This window comes from Triticum urartu, chromosome 4, assembly GCF_003073215.2.
Source record: "Triticum urartu cultivar G1812 chromosome 4, Tu2.1, whole genome shotgun sequence".
Taxonomy (NCBI): Eukaryota; Viridiplantae; Streptophyta; class Magnoliopsida; order Poales; family Poaceae; genus Triticum; species Triticum urartu.
Window position 1 is genome coordinate 539020908 of NC_053025.1, and position 22641 is coordinate 539043548.

General features: G+C 45.2%; 1 protein-coding gene across 14 annotated transcripts; it reads right to left on the minus strand.

Annotated features, from left to right (window-relative positions):
- Positions 1-28: 28 nt before the first annotated feature.
- Positions 29-22432, minus strand: LOC125552513. 14 transcript variants are annotated; one of them, XR_007303654.1, is made up of 7 exons: positions 22352-22432; positions 2681-2748; positions 2547-2592; positions 2324-2420; positions 1358-1472; positions 896-1273; positions 246-811 (listed from the first exon to the last, which is right to left on the minus strand). XR_007303654.1 is itself a non-coding variant. In XM_048716098.1 (5 exons), exons 1-4 carry the CDS (start codon positions 22413-22415, stop codon positions 1206-1208), a joined length of 315 nt encoding a protein of 104 aa, XP_048572055.1. In that variant the 5' UTR covers positions 22416-22432; the 3' UTR covers positions 29-734; positions 896-1205. The 14 variants fall into 14 exon arrangements, 3 of the variants coding, with proteins under 3 accessions (XP_048572055.1, XP_048572054.1, XP_048572056.1); XR_007303655.1 differs by having other exon boundaries at positions 253-811; positions 896-1270; positions 1358-1463; XR_007303653.1 differs by lacking the exon at positions 22352-22432 and adding an exon at positions 2893-3650 and having other exon boundaries at positions 258-811; positions 896-1270.
- Between the last annotated feature and the right edge of the window lie 209 nt (positions 22433-22641).

Genomic DNA, 22641 nt, shown 5'->3' on the forward strand with positions numbered 1-22641 from the left:
CAGTGTTTTTTCTGTATATCTATCTATCTGGGGCCCCTCCAGACACGAGGCTTCCCTTGTACTCGCCACGAGAGCTATTTATCGCTTTAAGCGATACGATAGCCTCCTCACTCCGAAGGAATCTTCCTCTGTCGTATGAATCAGGCTGGCCCATTTTATACATTTTTCACCAGATCTCTTGTTTCTGTTTTTTCTTTTCTTTTTTCTTCTCCATTTTTTCATTCTTTTTTTGCACTTTGTTTTCTTTCTTTCTTCCTTCCTTTCTTTCTTTTTTCGTTTTATTTTGTTTGTTTTTTCTTATCATTTTATGTTTTCTTTTCTTTTTTCTTCTCCATTTTTTGTTTTTATTCAGTTATTTGTTATGTTTGTTTATGTTTTCACTTTACATTTTCGTATATATAAAAACGATAAAAATCGTAACAAAGTTGACATTGCCTAACGCCACACATGGCCAACAAATGTTCCTACTCTTTCAGGCTCACATCCAGTCGCCACCATCAAGGTGGTGTCCTTGACTTCAAAGAAATCCGTCAGTGGGCGGTTCTCAGGAACGGAGGTCGCAACAACATGAGTGGAGACCTCGCTACAGCGCGACTCAAGCGTGCAAGCACAAGTCAGGCTCCTTCGTTGGCGGCAGCTTCTTGGAGGTCGACCAAGCGATCCCAGGCTCCAACTACACGTTCGATCAACGGACCCAAGTGGACATCAACATCCTGCGAGATCCACATCGAAACCTGCCACACGGGTCAGCGCCTAGTGACAACACCAAGGCTGTCTTGATCCGGCACAACATATATTTACGGAAGAATACCTGCAACAATTAACCACAATTAGCAAACATGGCGAGACGCCAGACCAAAAGCACGTCACAGAAGGACAAAGAAAGGGCATCCACCTCGGGCGACCTCCTGGAGCTTGGCTATTTGGCCGTATTGATCTGACAGTTTCACCGACATGCATTGACCGACCTCTCGCAGGGCGGCCCCCTCGGCAATCGAAGGGCCCTCACGCTTCCCTGAAGCTTCAATCTCATCCCGGATGGACTGGATTAGTCACCGCAGGTCGGCCTCTGCCACTCTCTCATTTTGCACCATTGCCCGGAGACTGGAGGTAATGTTTTGGTTGGAATCCCCAGCGTCTCGCGTTTTCAACAATAATTCCTGGCAGGAACAGCCCTCCAAAGCATCCAACTCGGCGATGCTCTGTTAATTGCTGGCCTCCTTCCAAACCAAGCTAAGACAACGACGAATCTCGCAATATTGCTCCTCGGCTGCTTCATCACAGCAATAACAAGCTATATCAGCAAAAAACAAGTCTACACCAATTAAATGCTAGTAAGCAGAAGGTAGGTACTCACAGATGCAATCGGATACTGAGGCCTCCAACGCAGCAGTTCGGGCCTTCTCGCTCTCTAGCAATTGGCGCCCCCTCTCAATCTTCTTGGTCAGCAAAGCGCCGCGCTCCTGCAGGACCTACCATCAATGGGATCAAAAATCAATACATTTACAGGCCATGTCTACAACACAAGCAATTACGAAAACAAGTGCACACATCCTGTCCACAAGCACTTACGAAATATAAGCAGCACGACGCGAAATAAAACACGACACGTCAGCCTAATCCAGAATGTAAAATCATCACTTAACTAACAAGCATCACAAGAGTATAATGAAAACAAAGCTAATGCATTAAAAGAAGGTTGCAAACCTTGATGAACTGAACAAAGAAAAAGCAGACTGGATAGATGGATTCCAGGTGAAACATTCGAAACTATACCCCAAATATCGTTCTTCTGTTACAGAAGATGCATAAACAATGGGGTTCCTTGGCCGAAATTCATCATAGTAAGCTTGGTGCAGATTACTGTATCATGAATAGGATATTTAAGACCAGAACACAAAAGAGTTGCTGTTACATGCATATGCAAAAAACTAAGCTATAAAATTTGAACAGAGATGCTATTCTCTTACTAAGCTCTTAAATTTCTTCTCCGGAACAGAGATGCTATTCTTTTGCAAAGCTTTTAAATTTATACACAATTTTGATAGAAACATGTGAGACGTCCCTTGCTTATTGCTGATACTGCAACTGTAGTTTATATGAGTCTACTTTTGTGCTTCCATACACCTGTTATGAAGCATTCATCCTGGCAAAAAAAACAAAGGATGACATTGGACTCTTCTACCAATTCTAGAACTTGTTCCTTTCTGAACCAAGCATCAACCAAAAAGTCATGTCAAATTTGAACCAAAACACATATCAAACATCATAAAGAGAGAGAGAGAGAGGTCAGAAAGGAGGGGAAGGATTGGGAGCAGGTCACCTAAGCAAAGTAGATCACGAGCACCAAAATCCTACATGAGGCAGCATGGTGCAGAACAAATTATTGGGATGGATGCCATACAACTTAGAAATGATGCCTGAAATGGAAAGGTTGCACAAGGCACTCAAGAATCATCTAAAGCACTTATAAATATAAAACAATAGAATATAGACAGAAGGGAGGTGAGAATGTATCCTTAAATTCATAAACCAGGAACACTAACTGGGCTTTCACAAGATGCCTACACTTGAAAACCCGATGATTGTTTTCTGCAGAAAAATCACAATGGAATGGTATCAATGCATCATATGAGGAAATTGCAAATCATGGGGTGGAAGTGGAGAAACCATCATATACTTTGGCATTGATAAACTCGGTTATCCCAAAAGTTTGTAAGCATGGAGCTCTTCTATCTGAACCCAAACCTGCAAAGCAATCAACAACACGAGTCAATTCATAAGCAAATCCAGAGAGAGAGAGGGAGAACTGGAACAAGGGCTCCAAGAGGAGGAAGCAAGCGAGGGGAGGAGGCGGCGCGCCAGTTGCTCTGCTCGCTTCTCTGCACTTACGCAGCTGCCTGGCTTCTGGTCCAAGCCAGAGAGGAGCAGCCGCCATTTGAGGAGCCCTGGCTTCCCTTCATCTTCTTCAGTGGCCCGTGCTGGACAGTGGGAGATAAAGCCCCACCATTCCCCACCTGCTGCTCCTTGCGCCCCACGCCAGCCTCTCCTCCAGGGCCGGCACTGAAGGGGGGCAGAGGGGGCCGCCGCCCCAGGCCCCCCAAGCTGCAGGGGCCCCAACCCAAGGTACGTACGCTGCTAGCTTAGGCTAGCCCACACACGCAGCTACGCATTATTTTGTTTTGGAAAAGGAGCTGAGCACTACATGGGCTGGACACGCAGATGTAAGCACGGCAAGCCCACGCACGCAATCGCTAGTTCCTCGACTCATCATAACCGTACGTACTAGCCTCGAACGCGCTCCTGTTCGCTTTCCTAATTCCCCTTTCTTTCAAGATCCAATCTTCCCGACCCCCCGGATCTGATTGCAAGTCGCTGTTTCGCCGGCGAGCTCCGCTCTCCTGTCTCCACTCGAGATGTCATCCACGTCGTGTCATCTCCGAGCGCACCATAATGACATGCCAGGTTGCCAATGGCAGTCCCCTTCGTGTCATGGCAGAGCGCCCGATCAGGCCATTAGCAAAGCAGATCCAACCGCTCTAAGGTATACCATGTTATTCACTATTACTCCCTCCATTCCTAATTATATGTCTTCCTAGTGATTTCAAAAAGACTGCATATGGATGTATATAGACGTATTTTAGAGTGTAGATTCACTTATTCTGCTTCGTATCTAGTGCATATTAGCATCTCTAAAAAACTTATATTTAGGAACGGAGAAAATAGTTTATTATAAGTAGCCCTTCTTTGCACATATTCAACTTATGTTCTATTTTATTTATTTACAATATCGTTTTTTGTGTATAAACTATTTCATATAAATATTCGTTTTGATTTGATTAAAGTATATATACACATACTAGAAATTACTCGTGCATTGCAACAAATATAAAATAAACTGATACATGTTGATAAACTTGAAACAAACACCCCGCTCTCGGTATATATATCACTACAAATATGTTAGGACTCATCCATAGTATATTCCTCTTATTTGTTTGGATGATGTCGGGAAAGGTTGGGGCTGGTTCGGACACACTAACGGATTTACTACAAACATGATGCATAATGGGGGTCTCTTTTCAATACCATTACCTACATCACATGCATTAGATGCAAACCGAATGATCAAATTTAGGGATAACACACATGCCATCGTCGTCGGCTGAGTCTTTTAAAGAGCAAAGATGGTTATTAGTATTATTATTATGATTTTCATGCAAAGGGGGCCCCGAGTTTTGGTTTCACCCCGGGCACCCAAAATCTCAAGACCGGCCCTGCTCTCCTCCACCCCGTGATGTGTGCACCGCCTAGAGCTCATGCCTCGTGCTTCATCCCCCCGCCGCTAGCCTAATGACCACCCCTGCTCCTCCACCCCCACAGTAAAGACCCTGTCGCCCTGGTCTTCCATGACGACAACCTGCGCCCGATCCGGGCAAAGGGCAAGCAATGGGGAGGCAAGGATGAGGAAAACGGGAGGTGGAAGAGGAGGCTGGATAGGAAGTTGAGATGGACGTCGGCAAACGAGGGATGAAGGAGGGACATATGCGTGATTGGGGCTAGGGTTCATATGGGGTTGCACGCAAAAGCGAAGACGCCAAATACGGGCAGTACAACATGCGACATGTGAGGATAGGGTCGCTCGCACCCATGAAGGGCTCACCCGGGCCACTAGGGAGGAAGATCGAGCCCACCGGTGAGGGATATTGAAAATTAACCGCGCGGTGAAAACTAGCAGAACAAATCTCCGAGACGAACCAGTTGGCCAAAAGCAACTCAATCGAATGGCCAACAAAGCTTCAATCTAGGGGAGTGCTGGGAGGCTGAGTTGGCCAACCTCATTATAGGTTAGAATGTTGATGACATGATCATGAATGGCGACGACCCCGAGTATATTGCCTTTGTGAAGGCACGTCTTAGTGAGCAGTTTCTTATGTCTAATCTTGGCCCCCTTCGCTACTTTCTTCAAATAAAGGTCTCTTCTACTTCTAGTGGATATATTTTTCTCATCGTTGTCAGACTATTCTTTTGGATATATTTTTCTAATCGTGATTGAACTCTTCTTTTTTATATGTTGATGACATGATCATCAATTGGGATGACCCTGAGTATATTGCCATTGAGAAGGCACTTCTTAGTGAGCAGTTTCTTTTTCTTATGTCTGATCTTGGCCATCTTCCATACTTTCTTGGGATAGAGGTCTCTTCTACCACTAATGGCTTTACTCCCTCCATCCGGAAATACTTGTCGGAGAAATTTCAGGTAGTATTTCCCAAGACAAATATATCCAGAATCTTCTTGCTCGTGCTACTCTTATTGATGAGTGTACTATTGAGACTCCCATGGAGCTCAATGTTCACCTTCGTGCTACTGATGGTGACCGTGTCTGATCTGACACGTTATCGTCATCTTGATGGGAGTCTTGTCTATCTAGATGTCACTCGTCCAGGTATCTCTGATCATGTCCATATTTTCAGTCAGTTTGTCTCTGCGCCCACATTGGTTCACTATAGTCACCTCCTTTGTGTTCTCCGATATCTTCGTGGCATGATCTCTCATTGTCTATTCTTTCCCTGCTCCAGTTCATTACAGCGTCAGGCCTACTCAAATGCTACGTGGGCTAGTGATCCCTAGGATTGTTGTTCACTTTTTGTTTAGTGTTTTTCTTGGTGGTTCTCTCATTGCCTCTCAGACAAAGAAACAGACTACAGTTTCAGGTTTGAGTGAAGAGGCTGAGTCGCGAGCTATGGCTCTTTTGATGGCAGAGGTAACTTGGTTACGATGCTTACTTCAGAAGTTTGGTGTTTCTGTCACTACGCTCTGCTCTTGTCTGATATTACATGTGCTCTTAGTATTGTGAGCGACCCTGTGAAGAATGAGCTCACCAAGCATATTGGTGTTGATGCTTTTTTTTGTGCATGCTGTTGTGCAAGATTCAGGTTATTGCCCCTCAGTATGTGCCTACCGAGTTACAGTTGGCGGATTTCTTTAGATAGGCCCAGACTAGAGCACAACATGACTTTTATCTCTCCAAACTTGGGGTTGATCCATCATGAGTTTGGGGGGGAGGGGGTGTTAAGAGTTATATATTTACCCGTGTACCCCTTTGTATTTTCCCCGTTCTATAATGTTTTTTCATATAGTAACACACTTGCACGTTTGTGTATAACAACATGTGGCCACCTGGAAATACAAGTTGCATATTTCCTAACAGGTATGATCCCTCCTGGTTAATGGCCAAGGACTTCTTAGCATTTCATCTTTTAATGTTCCTCGATTTACCATGCAGCTCATTTTTGGTGGTCAAATTGTTGACTCTGGTTGTCGGGTAATTCTCGACTTTGACTCATGCTTTCTTCCAGAACGTCACACTAGTGCTCTCCTTGGTGCTGGCCCTCGGTGGCTTGACTCAAAGGGCCTCTAGGAGCTTGATTGGCTTCACCTTCCCTCCGTTGCCACCATCACAAGTCTCTCCACCTTTGTTTCCTTGTCTACCAGCTCTTTTCAGCATTGCGAATCGCCTTGGACACTTGTGTGACTCTCGTCTCTTGTCCTTCATTCGGTGTGGTCTTCTTGAAACGTGTGGGGCCTTAATGCACTAACGCGAACCATTGCCATCTGTGTTCGTCTCAAGCACCCCTTGGTGATTGTCAACCTTATATGGTCCTTTCGCTGATGCAAATTGCTTCGCTTTGCTCCAAGAGCTATGAGTTCCACTCCTCGCACCATAGTCCTTGGGTCGTTACCGGTGACTACTTTATCTAGCAGGCAAGGGATAAGAATAACACTAACCAAAAAAAAGATAGATGGTCAAATTTCACCATTTCCTTAATGACCTTGAGCTTTGCAAGATGAACCTCGTTGGTTGGAACTACAGTTGGAGCAACAAGCTCCTTCATGCTCACCGACAAGGGCTAGCACGCCAGATCACAACCCTCATGCTCAAGGTTGACACTGCGAAGGCATTCGGTTCAGTCTCATGGCCCTTCCTCCTATGAACGCGTGGCACGCTGACATTGGCGGCAGGTTCCACTAGTGGGTCTAAATGATTCTACCATGGACATCCTCAAAAGACATCCTCAACAAGATGCCCGGAAGGCATATTCTTCACCATCATGGCATGTGGCAACATGACCACTTTTTGTCGTTGTTGTTTCTTCTTTTGTGTTTGTGGTGCTCGACGCCTTGTTGGTCCATGTGAAGAGCGTTATCATGTCGGAGCCATCGCACTGGCATCCATGAAGCACCTCATGTCACTGTACAATGTCAACATGGGCATCCTCCTGTCTTTGACATGCAGCAACCTGATCTTGGTGGCGTGTCAAACTTATGCACCAACTTTGAAAAGTGCTCCTTTGCACCAAACTGCTGCAGCATCGTCCAGATTTAGGTGATCAAGTTAAGCTTCGCATGTGCTTTCTCATTGCTCCCGTGCACCTACCTCAGCCTCCCCTTGTCGTGCAAGAAGATTCAAACGGTCCACCTGTGGCCTCTTCCAGACAAAGTTCTCAACTTCCTCCCCACTTGGATTGAGAGTCTAACTCAACATATGACCTCCTGTGTTCAACGTGCATCAACCTGATACCTCCTGTCTTCGACGTGCATCAACCTGATCTTGGTGGCGTGTCAAACTTATGCACCAACTTTGACAAGTGCTCCTTTGCGCCAAACTACTGTAGCATCGTCCAGATTTAGGTGATCAAGTTAAGCTTCGTATGTGTTTTCTCATTGCTCCCGTGCACCTACCTCAGCCTCCCCTTGTCGTGCAAGAATATTCAAACGGTCCACCTGTGGCCTCTTCCAGACAAAGTTCTCAACTTCCTCCCCACTTGGATTGAGAATCTACTCAACATGAGAGGCTCCTCAAATTTGCTCTCCATCCCAGATTATCAAGCCATCGCCATAAAACTACCTCCGTGGTTACTTGCGGAGATCGAGAAGTGCATTCGCGCTTTCCTTTAGAGCGGGACCGACATAGTCAATGATGGGCAATTTATGGTTACCTGGAGCAAGGTGTGCTCCATGTGGAACTCGGCGGCTTAAGAATCCTTGAGTGCATCTCTCATTTGTTGGGCAGATTCCTTGTTGAGCAGGGTACACTTCCTTAGTTCTCTTGTCCTGGTGCTCATGCTCAGAATGATGTTGCTGAGCGCAAGCATGGTCACCTTCTTGAGGTGGCTCGTGCGTTGATGATTGTCATGGTTACCTTCTTGAGGTGGCTCGTGCGTTGATAATTGTCGCCTCTCTTGCACCTCACTTTTGGGTTGACGTAGTTTCTACTCCACCTATGTCATCAACATTCATCCTTCCTCTGCTCTACAAGGTGACATTCCTCTCGACCGTTTTTTTGGTCATTCTCCTAACTCAATGATTCCTTTGTTTGCTTACATTTGCTACATTTTTCGGCCCCCCCTCGAATGCAGCAAACTAACTGCTCAGTTTGTTGAATGTGTCTTCTTAGGTTACAGTGATGAGCAAGGGCTATCGGGTTGGGATTCTGTCAGTCGTCAATTTCTCGGGATGTGACTTTTGATGAGTCTCGTCCTTTATATGCCGGTGCTACATATCAACGCGCCATGGCTAAGATCTTTGATGAGATCATACATAAGATTGTCGAGTGTTATGTAGATGATCTCATTGTAAAGGTGGTATCCTATGAAGAACATCTTCAACATCTCCAAATCGTACTCGACCGCCCAAGGCAACATGCACTCAAGTTAACCCCGTTGAAGTGTGCCTTCATGGTCTCGTCAGGCATTCCAACGGTTTCTCATTCGACATCAGGTAAAAGAAATGAACCTGAGTAAAATCAAGGCCATACTCGAAATGCCTCGTCCTCAAAACCTTAAGGAGCTGTGTTTGCTCGTCCATCCTCTCCTTTGGCCTCCCCCATTGAGGATATTTGTTTCCTCACTTTTTCGAATACACCTATCACTCAAGTATTTGCTCTCGTCCACCCATCCCACCATGTCTTTCCGTAGTACTATTGTAGACCCCACACTGTCGTCACCTGCAGCTTCCCCACCCCGTTTATTACCTGAGACTACCTCTCCTAGCTCGTCCCCTGAGGCCGCCCTATTGACTCCACCTCATCTTCGTTACTTCATTGACCATCCGCGTATTTTGGGTTCATCTGATGAGCCATCTCCCTCGACTACTATCTTCTTCTATTGGTAACACACTGCCTCCAGCTCAACCTACTTATGGCTTTCGAGCTCGCCCACTTCCTCTTATTGACGCTTATGGTTAGTCTGGGGCCACACTTCTTGAGATGACTTCTTATCTTGACAGCGTTGTTCGTGCCAAATGGCAGCATGCGACGACAGCTGAGATTGATGCTCCTGCGTGCATCGGCATGAGGGATCTCATTTCCCTTCGTCCTCCTGCTCGTCTCATCACTTATAAGTGGGTCTACAAGGTTAGTTAAGCCTCTGACGGTTCTATTGAGCATTACAAAGCTCGTCTAGTGGTGAGAACATGGTCATGACTATGATGAGATATTTGCTCCTATACAGCCCAGATGACCACTCTTCGCACACTTTTTGATGTGGCTTCTGTTCGCCACTAGTCTCTCTCTCGCTCCCTCCCTCTCTCTCTCAACTTGATGTCAAGAATGCCTACATGTAGCCACCACCTGGGTGTTCCCTTCCTAATGGCATGGTCTATCGTCTTCGTCACTCTATATGGTCTTAAGCAAACCCCTCGTGCCTGGTTTGAGCACTTTGTCTTAGTAGTGACTATGGCTGGTTTTTCGGCCAGTGCTCATGATCCTTCACGTTCTATCCACCATTCAACTCGTGGTCCAACACTTGTTCTATATGCCAATCATCACTGGCGACAAAGTACATTGCATTTGTGAAGGCTCGTCATAGTGAGTTTCTTATGTCCGATATTGGTCCTCTTCGCTACTTCCTTGAGACTGAGGTTTCTTCTACCTCTAATGGCTTCTTTATTTGCTATAAGAGAAGTATAGCTAGGATCTTCTTGCTCGTGTTGCTCCTACTAATGAGCACACTGTTGAGACTCCTATGATTATCTTGGAGACATTGTTCTCTTAAAGTTTGGGGTCCATCTCCCTTTGCCTCAAAAGGAGGTCATCGCTACTATACTGTCTTCATAGATGACTTCTCTCAACACAGCTAGATATACTTTATTTCTTCTCGTAGTGGTGTCTTATCCATATAAGTGTTTTGATGACATGGTTCACACTAAGTTCTCTATGCCTAGTCTTGTATTATGTGATGACTCTGGTGGAGAGTACATCTCCACGTTGTTGCTTTGAGTCCTTGTAGAGCAGGGTACTCTTGCTCAGTTCTCTTATCCTGGTGCTCATGCTCAGAATGGCGTGGTTGAGTGCAAGCATCATCACCTTCTTGAGAAGGCTCATCCATTGATGGTCACTGTCTCTCTTCTACCACACTTTTGGGCCGAGTCTGTCTCCAGTTCCATCTATCTCATCGACCTTCGGCAATCCAATCCACTGCACTATAGAGTGGGGGTCTCCTTTCGAGCGTCTATTTGATCGTTTCCTGATTGTTCGACGCTTCAATTGTTTGGTTGTGTTTGTTGTGTCCTTCTTGCCCCTCGTGAACGCACCAAACTTACAACAATGAGCATAAGGGATATCATTGTTAGGATCATGTTGGTCGTCAGATGACTATTTCTTGGGATATGACTTTTGATGAGTCTCGTCCCTTCTACCCGCATCCATCTTCCCCGACCTTTTCCATGGAGGATATCTGTTTCCTCACTTTTCCCGACACTCCTATCACCCTTGTTGAGCCCTAATCCATTCCTCGTACTACTCCTTCTCTATTATTCCAGATTCAGCACCATCATCACCTATGATTTCCTCACCTCGCCAGTCACAGGATTCTACACCTTTATCACTGGTGGCTTCCTTGTCTTCATCACTTGAGTTTATCTCATTGATTCTTCCTCGTATTCTTCCATATTTGCCTCACTTTTATACATGTCATTCACGTGTTGTGGATGTGTCTACTGATGTGCCATCTTCCCCGTCTCATCCTACTTATGGGTCCACGTCCGCTTTTGCCTGTTGCCCGCCTTAGTCTTTCAGTCTCTCAGCTTGATGTCAAGAATGGCTACATGTAGCCACCACCTGGGTCTCTTCCCAAGGGGCAAACCCCTCGTGCCTGATTTGAGCGCTTCAGTGGTGCCTGTGGCTAGTTTTTCGATGAGTGCTCATGATCCTGAACATTCTGTCCACCATTCAACTCATGGCCAAACACTTACCCTATATGTCGATCATCACTGGCGACGACTAAGTACATTGCCTATGTGAATGCTCGTCATAGTGAGTTTCTCATGTACGATCTTAGTCCTCTTCGCTACTTAAGATTGAGATTTCTTCTACCTCTAATGGCTTCTTTATTTCCTATAACAGAAGTATATCCAGGATCTTGCTCGTGCTGCTCTTACTAATGGCGCACTATTGAGACTCCAATGGAGTCAACGTCCACCATTGTGTCCACCTCCACTCCCTGTCAGTCTAGATGGGCATCCTTTGCTTTGCTGTGGAGCAGCACCAATGGCAAGCAGGAGCTCGGACAGTCGAAGCAGAGGACACAACGCAACCTAAAGTCGGGGCCAAGGGCGCACAGTAGTAGATGTGGGGTGCTTAATTAAGTGTGTGGCACAAAACTCACAAACAGGAGAAGAACACCAAGACGAATCAGCGGTGAACAGAGAGTGCACACGCACATGGGATGTTGGATCAAGTTCCTCTGCTGCCACCGCCACCAGTCTCTCCACCTTTGTTGCATTGTCTACGAGTTATTTTCAGTAGTGACATCATCACCTTGGGTCACTTGTGTGGCTCTCATCTCTCATCATTAGTTCGATGTGGTCTTCTTGGATACGTCTCCAATGACGTATTTAAACCATCGAGTTGTCACCTTGGTAGACAGGTCTAGTTTCCTTATAGTCATATTGAGACAGTGTCTCGGCGTCCTTTTAACCTTGTTCACTCTGATGTGTGGGGCCCATCTCCCTTTGCCTCGAAAGGAGGTCATTGCCAGTATATTATCTTTATAGATGACTTCTCTCGACACACCTGGATATACTTTATTTCTTCTCGTAGTGAGGTCTTATCTATATATGTGTGTTTTGCTGCCATAGTTCACGCTCACTTCTCTACGCCTATTCGTGTGTTCTGTGACGACTCTAGTGGGGAGTATATCTCCAAGTTGTTGCATGGAGTCCTTGTTGAGCAGGGTACTCTTTCTCAGTTATCTTGTCCTGGTGCATATGCTCAGATGGCGTGGCTAAGCGCAGACATCATAAGCTTCTTGCGACGACTCGTGCGTTGATGGTCTCTGCCTCTCATCCACCGCACTTTTGGGTCGAGTCTGTCTCCACTTCCATCTATCTCATCAACCTCCATCCACTACTTTGTCGGGTGGCGCTGCTTTCGAGCGTCTCTTTGATCGTTTCCTGATTATTCGGCGCTTCAATTGTTTGGTTGTGTTACTATGTCCTTCTTGCCCCTCGTGAACACACCAAACTGACTGCTAAGTCCGTTGAGTGTGTCTTCTCGTGATACAACGATAAGCATAAGGGATATCGTTGTTGGGATCATGTTGGTCGTCATATGCCTATTTCTCAGGATATGGCTTTTGATGAGCCACGTCCCTTCTAGCCGCGTCCACTTCGACCTTTTCAGTGGAGGATATCTATTTCCACAATTTTCCCAACACTCCTATCACTCCGGTTGAGCCCTTATTCACTCGCCGTACTGCTCCTGCTTCTCCGATTATTGCAGATCCAACGCCATCATCCCCAATGATTTCCTCACCTCGCTTATCATAGGATTCTACACATTCATCGCCGGTGGCTTCCTCGTTCCATCACCTGAGTTTATTCCAATGATTTCTACTCGTATTCTTCCATCTTTTCCTCACTTTGATACACACTATCTATGAGTTGTGTCGTCTTCCCCATCTCAGCTTACTTATGGCTTGCATCCTCGTCCGATTCCGCATGTTGACTGCCTTGGTCGTTGGCACTACTTTTCTTGAGCCGGCTTCTCATTGTGATGTTGCTCATACCAAATGGAACCTTGCGATGGTGGAGGAGAATGCTTGAGCGCATCGGCACATGGGATATTATTTCTATTCCTCCTCGTGTTTGTCCCATTACCTGGTGGGTCTACAAGATTAAGACTCGCTTTGATGCTTCTCTTGAGCGTTACAAAGCTCGTACTATCACTCGTGGCTTTCAGCAGAAGCATGGTGCTGATTACGATGAGACATTTTGCTCCTGCAAACCATATGATCTCTGTTTGCCACTAGTTTGTGTCCCGGCTTGATGTTATGAATGCATTTCTTAATGGTGAGCTGCGTGAGGAGGTTTACATGCACCCACGACCTGGTTATTCTACTCCTAATGACATGCTTTGTCGTCTTTATCGCTCTCTCTATGGCTTTAAGCAAGCCCCTCGTGCCTGATTTGAGTATTCTGCCTTTGTGGTGGCTACCGCTGAGCGAGTGCTCATGATCCTACATTGTTTGTCCACCTTTTTGCTCTTGGTAGGAATCTTCTGCCATATGTTGATGACATGACATTCACTGGCAAAGACCCACGAGTATATTGCCTTTGTGAAGGCATGTCTTAGTAAGCAGTTTCTTATGTCTGATCTTGGCCCTCTTTCAAGAAAAATAATCCATGATCTTCTTGCTCGTGCCGCTCTTACTGATGAGTGCACTGTTGAGACTCCCATGGAGCTCAATGTTCGCCTCTGCTATTGAAGATGACTCTTTGTTGGATCTAACACCTTATTGTCATCTTGTTGGGAGTCTTGTCAATCTGGCTGCCACTCGCCCGAAAGAAGAAATAGACTGCACTGCCCCTTGTTCGGGTGCAACTCCTCCCGAAGCGTCGTTGCTCCACCGTCCTACACCCTCTACCATATGCTCTGCAGCATTGCCGTCGTGGTCAGGATGGTGGCAACCTTGATAGTGGTGATGCCTCTCGCACAATGTCGCAAGAGCCTTCATCCTCTCAAGTGACATGAAAGGAGGGTATAATGCCGCCATTGCCGCTGGCGTTCTCTCTCTACGATCATGAATTTTTTATTTGAATTTTTTGAATTTCTTACCACATGTGACACATGCGGATCATGAAGTGTTTGGGAATGAGACTAAGAAATATGGGAAATGAGATAATGACTGGCGCATTAGGGGAATGAGGCCTAAACATAATTGCTGAGATGAGTTATAGCTACCAAAATCATTGGTGCATTCTTCTCCAAAGTAGGACACGCTTTTGATGCAAACAGGATCGAGTGGGATTTACTCATATTCTATCCGGTCCGAATGATAATCTTCTTTTATTTGGCAAACTTTAACCCTTGCTTTCAAAAAATAATTTGATCCAAACAGTAAACATATCATTGACCATAATTCTTTATACATCACACCATATCCTTAGTGTTAATCTTCATGAACTAGCCAATGCAAACCAAAAGTCCAAAATAATGGAAAGGGCTAGAAAATTCACGCAACCTAAAGTCTTAACTAATAGAAAGGGCTAGGCAATCCACATACACACTTCAACACATACAATCTAATAACATATATGGCGAATTTGACAAAATAGTTAGGAATTCAATAAATGTTCACAAATTCAAAATATATGTTTGCGAATACGAAAAATGTTCACCAATTCCAAAAAAGATTGTGGATGCAAAAAATGTTCACTAATTCCAAAATATTCACGGATTCCAAAAAACCTGTGAATTCCAAAATTGTTCATGTATTCAAAAGATGATCACATATTCAAAAATTTCACGCATTCAAAACAAGTTCGTGAATTCAAAAAATGCACATGAATACAAAAAACTATTCACATATACAAGAATACGTGAATTCGTAAAATGTTCGCGTCGAATTCAAAATATGTTCGCGAACTACGTCTTCTTCTGTTGGCAACGCACCACCTCCAACTCAGCCTACTTATGGCTTCCGAGCTCGCCCACTTCTACCTATTGACCGCTATGGTTATTGCACCGCTCTTTCCGAGACGACTTCTTATCCCATATGGCAACATGTGATGGCATCGAGGAATGATGTTCTTGCCCACATCGGCACATGGAATCTCATTTGCCTTCCTCATCGTGCTCGTCTAATCACTTGTAAATGGGTCTACAAGCGTAAGACTAATGGTTCTCTTGAGCATTACAAAGCTCGTCTAGTGGTGAGAACATTGTCATGACTACGATTAGACATTTGCTCCTATACAGTCCAGATGACCACTCTTCACACACTTTTCGATGTGGCTTATGTTCGCCACTAGTCTCTCTCAGCTTGATGTCAAGAATGGCTACATGTAGCCACCGCATGGGTATTATCTTTTTGATGGCATGGTCTGTCGTCTTCGTTGCTCTCTATATGGTATCCTCGTGTTTGGTTTGAGCGCTTCGTCTCAGTGGTGATTGTGGCTGGTTTTTTGGATGCTCATGATCCTTCACATCTTATCCACCATTCAACTCATGGTCAAACATTTGTTCTAGATGTCAATCATCACTGGCAACAAAGTATATCATTTGTAAAGGCTCGTCATAGTGAGTTTCTTATGTCTGATCTTGGTCCTCGTCGCTACTTCCCTGAGACTGAGGTTTCATCTACCTCTAATGGCTTCTTTATTTCCTAAGAGAAGTATATCCAGGATCATCTTGCGTGTGCTGCTCTTACTGATGAGCGCACTGTTGAGACTCCTATGGTGTCAACATCCACCTTTGTGTCCACCTTCGCTCCCTACCAATATACATGGGCATCCTTCGCCTTGCTGCTAGTTGCTATGGGAACTGTCTCAATCCCACATCCCTTGTTTCCTTGTTGGGCGACACCAAGACCGGACACTCAAGCAACACCAATGGCGAGCACGAGCATGGACAGTCGGCACATACCTAAAGCCGAGGCCAAGGGCGCACAGTAGAAGAACGTGCGGTGCTTAATCAAGTGTGTGCTACACAACCTGTAAACAGGAGAAGCACACCAAGCGAGATCGGCGGGAACGAAGAGTGCACAGGCAGATGGGATGCAATCAAGTCCCTCTGTTGCCTTGTCTACCAGTTATTTTCAGCAGTGGCATCATTGCCTTGGACACTTGTGTGGGTCTCATCTCTCGTCATTAGTTCAACGTGGTCTTCTTGGATCCATCTCCAACGATGTCTCTAAACCACCAGGGTTGTTGGCTTGGTAAACATGTACAGTTACCTCATACTCATAGCGAGACAGTGCCTCAGCGTCCTTTCGACAATGTTCTTTGATGTCTAGGGTCCACCTGCCTTTTCCTCAAAAGGAGGTCATTGCTAGTATACTATCTTTATAGATGACTTCTCTGAACAGTTGGATATCTTTTATTTCTTCTAGTAGTAAGGTCTTATCTATATAAGTGTTTTGCCGCCTTGGTTCCACTCAGTTCATTACGCCTATTCCTGTGTTCTGTGATGACTCCGATGGAGTGTATATCTCCAAGCTGTTGCGTGGAGGTCCTTGCTGAGCAGGGTGCTCTTACTCAATTCTCTTATCCTGGTGCTTATGCTCAGAATTGCATGGTTGAGCGCAAGCATCATCACTTTCTTAAGGCTCATCTATTGATGGACACTACCTCTCTTCCACCACACTTTTGGGCCTAGTCTATCTCCACTTCCATCTAACTCATCAACCTTCGGCAATCCAATCCACTGCTATGTAGGGTGGTCTCCATTCGAGTGTCTATTTGACCTTTTCCTAATTGTTCGTCGCTTCAATTGTTTGGTTGTGTTTGTTGTCTCCCTCTTGCCCCTTGTGAACGCACCAAACTTATTGCTCGGTCCGTTGAGTGTGGCTTATTAGGATATAACAATGAGCATAAGGGATATCGTTGCTCGGATCATGTTGGTCGTCGGATGACTATTTCTCAGGATATGACTTTCGATGAGTCTCGTCCCTTCTACCCGCATCCATCTCCCCGACCTTTTCAGTGGAGGGCATCTATTTCCACTCTTCCCGACACTCCTATCACTCTTGTTGAGCCCTGATCCATTCCTCGTACTGCTCTTTCTTCTCCGATTATTCAAGATTCAACACCATCATCTCCTATGATTTTCTCACCTGCTTATCACAGGATTTGACACATTTATCATGGGTGGTTTCCTTGTCTTCATCACTTGAGTTTATCTCGATGATTTTTGCTCGTATTCTTTCTTATTTGCCTCACTTTTATACATGTCGTTCGTGTGTTGTGGATGCGTCTACTGATGTGCCATCTTCCCTGTCTCGGCCTACTTGTGGCCTGCATCCTCGTCCTCTTTCGCCTACTTACCGCCTTGGTCTTTCAAACATTGCTGTTGTTGTTCTTGAGCAGACTTCCTATCTTGATGTTGTTCATACCAAATGGCACCTTGCCATGATAGAGGATATTGCTACTGTTGAGTGCATCGGCATGTGGGATATTGTTTCTCTTCCTCCTCGTGTTCTTCCCATTATGTGGTGGGTCTACAAGGTGAAGACTCGCTCTACTGGTTCTCTTAAGCATTACAAAGCTCGTCTTGTGGCTTGTGGCTTTCAGCGGTAGCATGGCCCTGATTACGATGAGACTTTTTGCTCCCGCGGGCCATATTCATCATGTGTCTGCATCTCGGCTTGATGTTAAGAATGTCTTTCTTAATGATGAGCTGTGTGAGGAGGTTTACGTGCAGCCGCCACTTGGGTATTCCACATCTAGATTCCCCTATTCATGTTTTTACTGTCAAATGGAACTTCCCTACCAGTTGATAGTCGAGTCACTCTTGCGCTTCTTCTTTTCATCTTCCTTCTTTTGCTCATGTTCCTTGACTTTACTACAATAATTGTCCGTGTGTTGTGCATTCTTCTAATGAGTCATCTTCCTCGACTACCATGTCTTCTTCTATTGGCAACACATGGCCTCCAGATCAGCCTACAGCCTACTAATGGTTACTGAGCTCGCCGGCTTCTGCCTATTAACTACTATGGTTATTGTGCTGCTCTTCCCACGAAGACTTCTTACCGTGAGATTTTTGTTCATGCAAAATAGCAGCATGTAATGGCATTGAATGCTCTTCCCCGCGTCGGCTAGTGAAATCTCATTTCCCTTCGTCTTGCTCGTCACATCACTTGTAAGTGAGCCTACAAGGGTAAGACTCTGATGTTTCTCTTGAGCTTTACGAAGCTCTTCTAGTGGTGAGAACATAGTCAAGACTACGATTAGACATTTGCTCCTGTATGGCCCAGATGACCACTCTTCGCACACTTTCCGTTGTGGCTTCCGTTCGCCACTAGTCTCTCTCTCAACTTGATGTCAAGAATGCCTACATGTAGCCACCACATGGGTATTCTCTTCCGGATGGCATGGTTTCTCGTCTACGTTGCCCCCTATATGGTCTTAAGCAAACCCCTCGCGTGCCCGGTTTGAGCGCTTCATCTCAGCAGTGAATGCGGCTGGTTTTTAGTGAGTGCTCATGATCCTACACATTCTGTCCACCAACTAACTCGTGGTCTGACATTTGTTCCATATGTTGATCATCACTAGGGACAACTCTTACATTGCCTTTGTGAAGGCTCGTCATAGTGAATTTCTTATGTATGATCTTGGTCCTCTTCACTACTTCCTTGAGAAGAGGTTTCTTCTACCTCTGATGGCTTCTTTATTTTTAAGAGAAGTATACCCAGGACCTTCTTGCTCGTGCTGCTCTTACTACGAGCACATTGTTGAGACTCAACGTCCACCTTTGTGTCCACCTCCGCTCCCTGCCAGTCCGGATGGGCATGCTTTGCCTTGCTGCGGGCTGCTATGTGTACTGTCTCAATCCCATATCCCGTGCTCCCTTGCTGAGCGACACCATAACCCTCGAGCAACACCAATGGTGAGCAAGAGCTTGGACAGTTGGCGCGTACCTGGATTATGCACGACAAGCCGAGGACAGGCGCTACCTAAAGCCAGGGCCAAGGGAGCACAATAGGAGAATGTGGGGTGCTTAATCAAGTGCGTGCCACACAACCCGCAAACAGGAGAAGCACACCAAGCCGGATCGGCGGGTAACGGAGAGTGCACAGGCACGTGGGATGCTGGACCAAGTAACTCTGCTGCCATCGCCGCCAGTCTCTCCACCTCTGTTGCCTTGTCTATCAACTGTTTTCAGCAGTGGCATCATCGCCAGGAGTCACTAGTGTGGCTCTCATCTCTCATCCTTAGTTTGACATGGTCTTCTTGGATCCATCTCCAACGATGTCTCTAAACCGCCAGGGTTGTCAACTTGGTAAAGAGGTGCAGTTACCTTATGCTCATAGAGAGACAGTGTCTCAGCATCCGTTCGACATTGTTCTCTTTTATATCTGGGGTCATCGCTAGTATACGATCTTTATGGATGACTGCTCTCAACACACCTGGATATACTTTATTTCTTCTCGTAGTGATATCTTATCTATATAAGTGTTTCGATGCCATTGTTCACACTAAGTTCTCCATGCCTAGTCTTGCATTCTGTGATGACTCTGGTGGAGAATACATCTCCAAGTTGTTGCTTTGAGTCCTTGCTGAGCAGGGTACTCTTGCTCAGTTCTCTTATCCTGGTGCTCATGCTCAGAATGGTGTAGCTGAGCGCAAGCATCGTCGCCTTCTTCAGACGGCTCGTTAGTTGATGGTCACTGCTCTATCTTCCGCTACAATTTTCGGTCAAGTCTGCTTCCACTTCCATCTATCTCATCAACCTTCAGCAATTCATTTCCCTATAGGGTGGCGCTCCTTTGGAGCGTCACTTTGATTGTTTTCTGATTATTTAGCGCTTCAATTGTTTGGTTGTGTTTGCTATGTTCTTCTTTTCCCTCATGAGCGCACCAAACTAATTGCTCGGTCTATTAAGTGTCTTCTTAGGATATGGCGATGAGCGCAAGGGATATCGTTGATTCGCGTCGATCGACGGATGCCTATTTCTCGGCATATGACTTTCGATTAGTCTCGTCCCTTCTACATACATTCATCTTCCTCGACCTTTCAGTGAAGGATATCTCTTTCTACAATTTTCTCAACACTCCTATCATTCCTATTGAGCCATTATCCATTCACTTCTCCGATTGTAACAAATCCAACACCATCATCTCCTATGATGTCATAACCTCGCTTATCACAGGATTCTACACCATCACCGGTGGCTTCGTCGTCTCCATCACCTGAGTTTACCCTGATGATTCCTCATGGCCTTCCATCTTTTACTCACTTTCACACTCGTTGACCACGTGTTGTGCATGCATCTATTGATGTGCCTTCTCATATGTTTCCGCCAATTGACCGTCGTGATTTTTCAAGCGCTCGCGCTGCTTTTCTTGAGCTGATCTCTTATCATGACGTTGTTGCTTATTTGAAATGGCAGTTTACGATGATAGAGGAGATTGCTGCTCTTGAGCATACCGGCATGTGGGATCTTGTTTCTCTTCCTCTTTGTGTTCGTCCCGTCACTTGTAAGCGGTCTACAAGGTTAAGACTCGCTTTGATGGTTCCGTTGTGCGTTACAAAACCCGTCTTGTGGCTCGTGGCTTTCAGGAGGAGCATGGTCTTGATTACAATAAGAATTTTTGCTCATGTGAACCATATGACCACTGTTCGCACATTCGCCACTTATCTATACCTCAACTTGATGATAAGAACGCCTTTATTAATGGTGAGTTACGTGAGGAGGTTTACATGCAGCCACCACCTAGGTATTTTGTTCCTTATGACATGCTTTATCGTCTTAGTCGCTCTGCATGGCCTGAAGCAAGCCCTCAAGACTGGTGTGGGTGTTTTCCTCTACGGTGGCTGCCATTGGTTTCAGCGAGTGCTCATGATCACCACTTGCAAAGACACCAAGTATATTACCTTTGTGAAGGCATGTCTTAGTGAGCACTTTCTTATATCTGATCTTAGCCCACTTTGCTACTTTCTTAGGATTAAGGTCTCTTGGTCAAGAGAAGTAATCCAGGATCTTCTTGCTCGTGCTGCTCTTACTGATGAGCGCACCGTTGACTCCCATGTAGCTCGATGTTCACCTTCGTGCTACTGATGGTGATCCTTTGTCAGCTCCGACACGTTATCGTCATCTTGTTGGGAGTCTTCTGGCTATCACTCACCAGGATATCTCCTATCATGTCCATATTTTGAGTCAGTTCGTCTCTGCCCCCACCTCGGTTCACTATAGTCATCTTCTTCGTGTTTTTTTATGTCTTTGTGGTTTTTGATAGCTTCGTGACACGATCCTCGCTGTATATTCTTTCCTCGTTCATGTTCATTACAGCTCCCAGGCATATTGAGATGCTATGTGGGCTAGTGATCCCTTGGATCATCGTTCACTTTTTGCTTACCATGCATTTCTAATGGTTCTCTGATTGCTTGGAAGAAGAAACATATTGCAGGTCACCTCCTCCTGCAAGTGGGCTAGTGCTCGTACAAGTGCACCTCCTCCTGCAACTTCGGCACGCCACCATCCAGGTCTACCCTCCAGTATATGCTCTACGGCATTGTCGTCGTGGCTCAGATGGTGGCAAACTCGCTAGCGCTAATGCCTCTCGCACGATGTCGCAAGAGCCTTCATCCTCTCAAGTGGCATGAATGGCCGGGGGACAATGGTGCCATGGGCGCTGGCATTCCCTCTCTCAAATCGTGAAGTGAATAAGAGAAATAGTCAAGCATATTAGGGTAACGCGGCCCAAACAGAATTGTTGAGATGAGTTAGGCTCACTACCAGAATGGTTGTGTATTCTTCTCCAAAGTGGGCCACGTTTGCATAACATGACCCCATGGGATATAGTCATACTCTATCAAGCCCAAATGATAATCTTCTTTTCTCAATAAACTTTAACCCCGACTTCCAAATAATAATTTGACGCAAACACTAGACATAGCATTGACCACAATTTTTTATACATCACACCATATTTTTAGAATCTACTAACATGTAAGTCATATGAAAAAAGGAATAAATCTACGCATGTAATTTACATGTAACCATTATATTATATTTTCTCAGAAATCCTAGGTAGGTCTCACTAGATGTCTAGACCAACATTGTACATTTGTAAATAGAAGGGTTTTGTTTAATTTATAACCATCATCTAGATGGTAATCTCTAGTTCCCAACCTAGGGGTGTGCATTACATGATGGAGAATACAATAATTTTTTGAACTTTGTCAAAAACTTACGAAAGTACTTTCAACTCAATAAACAATTATGTTAGCGATTTCAAAAGGAAGATATAATGATAAGGTGTTTAACAAATATGCATGCATGTTGTATCATGCTTATCGAGTGAACAAAACAAATATTAGGATAGATACTAGGAAATAGAATGCATACCAATATGAATACAACCACTGGCTCCATCACGAAAGGTTGCGTGATAAAAGCCCGCGCCCGCCATGCTAACTTAGCAGCTTCCTCAACTTCCTCAACTGCAACTGACACAGTTGAATTTGTAACTGAAATGTAAAACACAAACATAAGGGATGCAACTTCAAGATAATATGAACAGTGAGCAAAGCAACATATAGAGGTATAAAAGAACATACCCCTCATCCAAGATACCATGAGCATACAATAAGCATACAGAGAGTTAGAGAACCGGCTTCCCTTGAGCCTTGCACCCT